We start from the raw sequence: 1,546 nt of genomic DNA on the forward strand, positions 1-1,546 counted from the left end.
AACGCCACCATTGAAGGCGGTTATATCAATAGCCCAATCATCAGAGAGGGGAGCACCTTTTTCTTCTACAGTAAACTGAAAGTCAAGAAGACAGACTGGAACAAAGGTGATACCTACACCCTGACGATTGTCCACGAAGGCTTTCCTGAGAAGTTTATCCAAAAAAGAATTGCAAAATCACAGGGTAAAAAATGAAGACCCTCCTCATCCAGAGTTGCACCCCTTTCCTCCTTCCCCAGAATTTTCTTTACTACTGTTAGATCAAACCCTCTGTGACTGTACATGCATGTGTTGCCAATGGCTGAATAAAAGAGAACTTGCCCAAGCGGGCCCGTGATTGCTGTCTCTTCCCGGAGTGGCAGTGGGTGGGTTCACACAACACAACAAGCAACGGTGGCTTCTTTAATCTCTCTGGTTTGCCCTGTCATCTGAACCCATCTCGGTACTTCCGCATGGTATGCTTGAATTTGAGCAACTACCAACAGAAGCTGCTGGTGCCCCCAGGGCCCGGCTGGGAGCTGCAGGATGCATTGCACCGCGCTGCCCTTTTGCAGCCAACCGGCCTCTTGTCCTCGCTGCTGTTGGTGGCACAGAGGCCACTTCAGAGCCATGGTGAGCTGGACGTGGTGGCCCGTGAGGAGCCACGCAGCACCTCCTGGGATACTGCCTGGGGAACTGAGAGGGAAGACACTGGCAGACTGGAGGAGTTTCCCCACGGGACCTGCTTGTCTTTCGGGATGGAAACTGCGAGGTGTTGCTTGCTGTAAAGTGTGAACCCAACCACTGTGGGATGAGTTGATGTGTTCCAAAAGGGAAGGGGATTGATCTCTGAGAGGCAAAATGCTGGCATTGCAGGCAAGTGGCATTTACTGTCGTCACAGCTGTATCCCCTTTTTCTCACCAAGTGGCTCAGACACCAGGTTATCCCAAGCCAGCCTTGCAGCTACAGCGCTGGGTGACCTCGGAGAGAGAGAGGGATGGGTCCCATCAGCTTCCTGGCTAAGGGGCGATTTGACCCCAGACGACAGGCAGCCTTCCCTGGCCCAGCCGCATCATTTGGCCCGTGAGTCCACATTGCCGACTCTGGATGCTTGCTCAAAAGCATGAGTGCCATTTCAGTGTCGGTGTGTTGTTCAAGAGTGCAACAGCTGCCATGGCTTTAGTCCGAGACACCTGCAAACAGGTTCTCTCGCATCAAGAGCAGCAGTGCAGGATAGGAAAAGAGGATTCATGAGTTGGGCTGAGGAGACCCCTCTGAAGTGTAGCCCCCAGTTTGAGGAGGTGAGGCAACCCAGCAGCACCTACGAGGCTGAAGCACTTCAAGCGGTCACACCGGAAGAACACGTGGAGAGGCATTGCAGCTTGAACGGCAGTGTATGCATGCACACAACCCCACACACACACTAATGTATAAACAGGTTAAAGAATCCCTAACATTATGGAAATTAATTATGATTTAAACTTCCCTCTCATATTCTCCAGAAGATAAGCCCTATTCAGTCATTTTAATTTTCTGGATTCCAATATATAGATACGCCAACATGGA

The 1,546-nt window shown here is 51.2% G+C and overlaps 1 gene segment (V, D, J or C); it reads left to right on the forward strand.

Moving 5' to 3' along the window:
* Positions 1-325, forward strand: part of LOC123018612 — a gene marked incomplete at its 5' end in the record, with an annotated part of 2,904 nt that extends 2,579 nt beyond the window's left edge. The window contains 1 exon segment of the C gene segment in view: positions 1-325. Within this exon segment, the coding sequence occupies positions 1-195 (195 nt within the window).
* Positions 326-1,546: the final 1,221 nt, after the last annotated feature.

This window comes from Varanus komodoensis, unplaced genomic scaffold (genome assembly GCF_004798865.1).
Source record: "Varanus komodoensis strain SLA01 unplaced genomic scaffold, ASM479886v1 scaffold112, whole genome shotgun sequence".
NCBI lineage: Eukaryota > Metazoa > Chordata > Lepidosauria > Squamata > Varanidae > Varanus > Varanus komodoensis.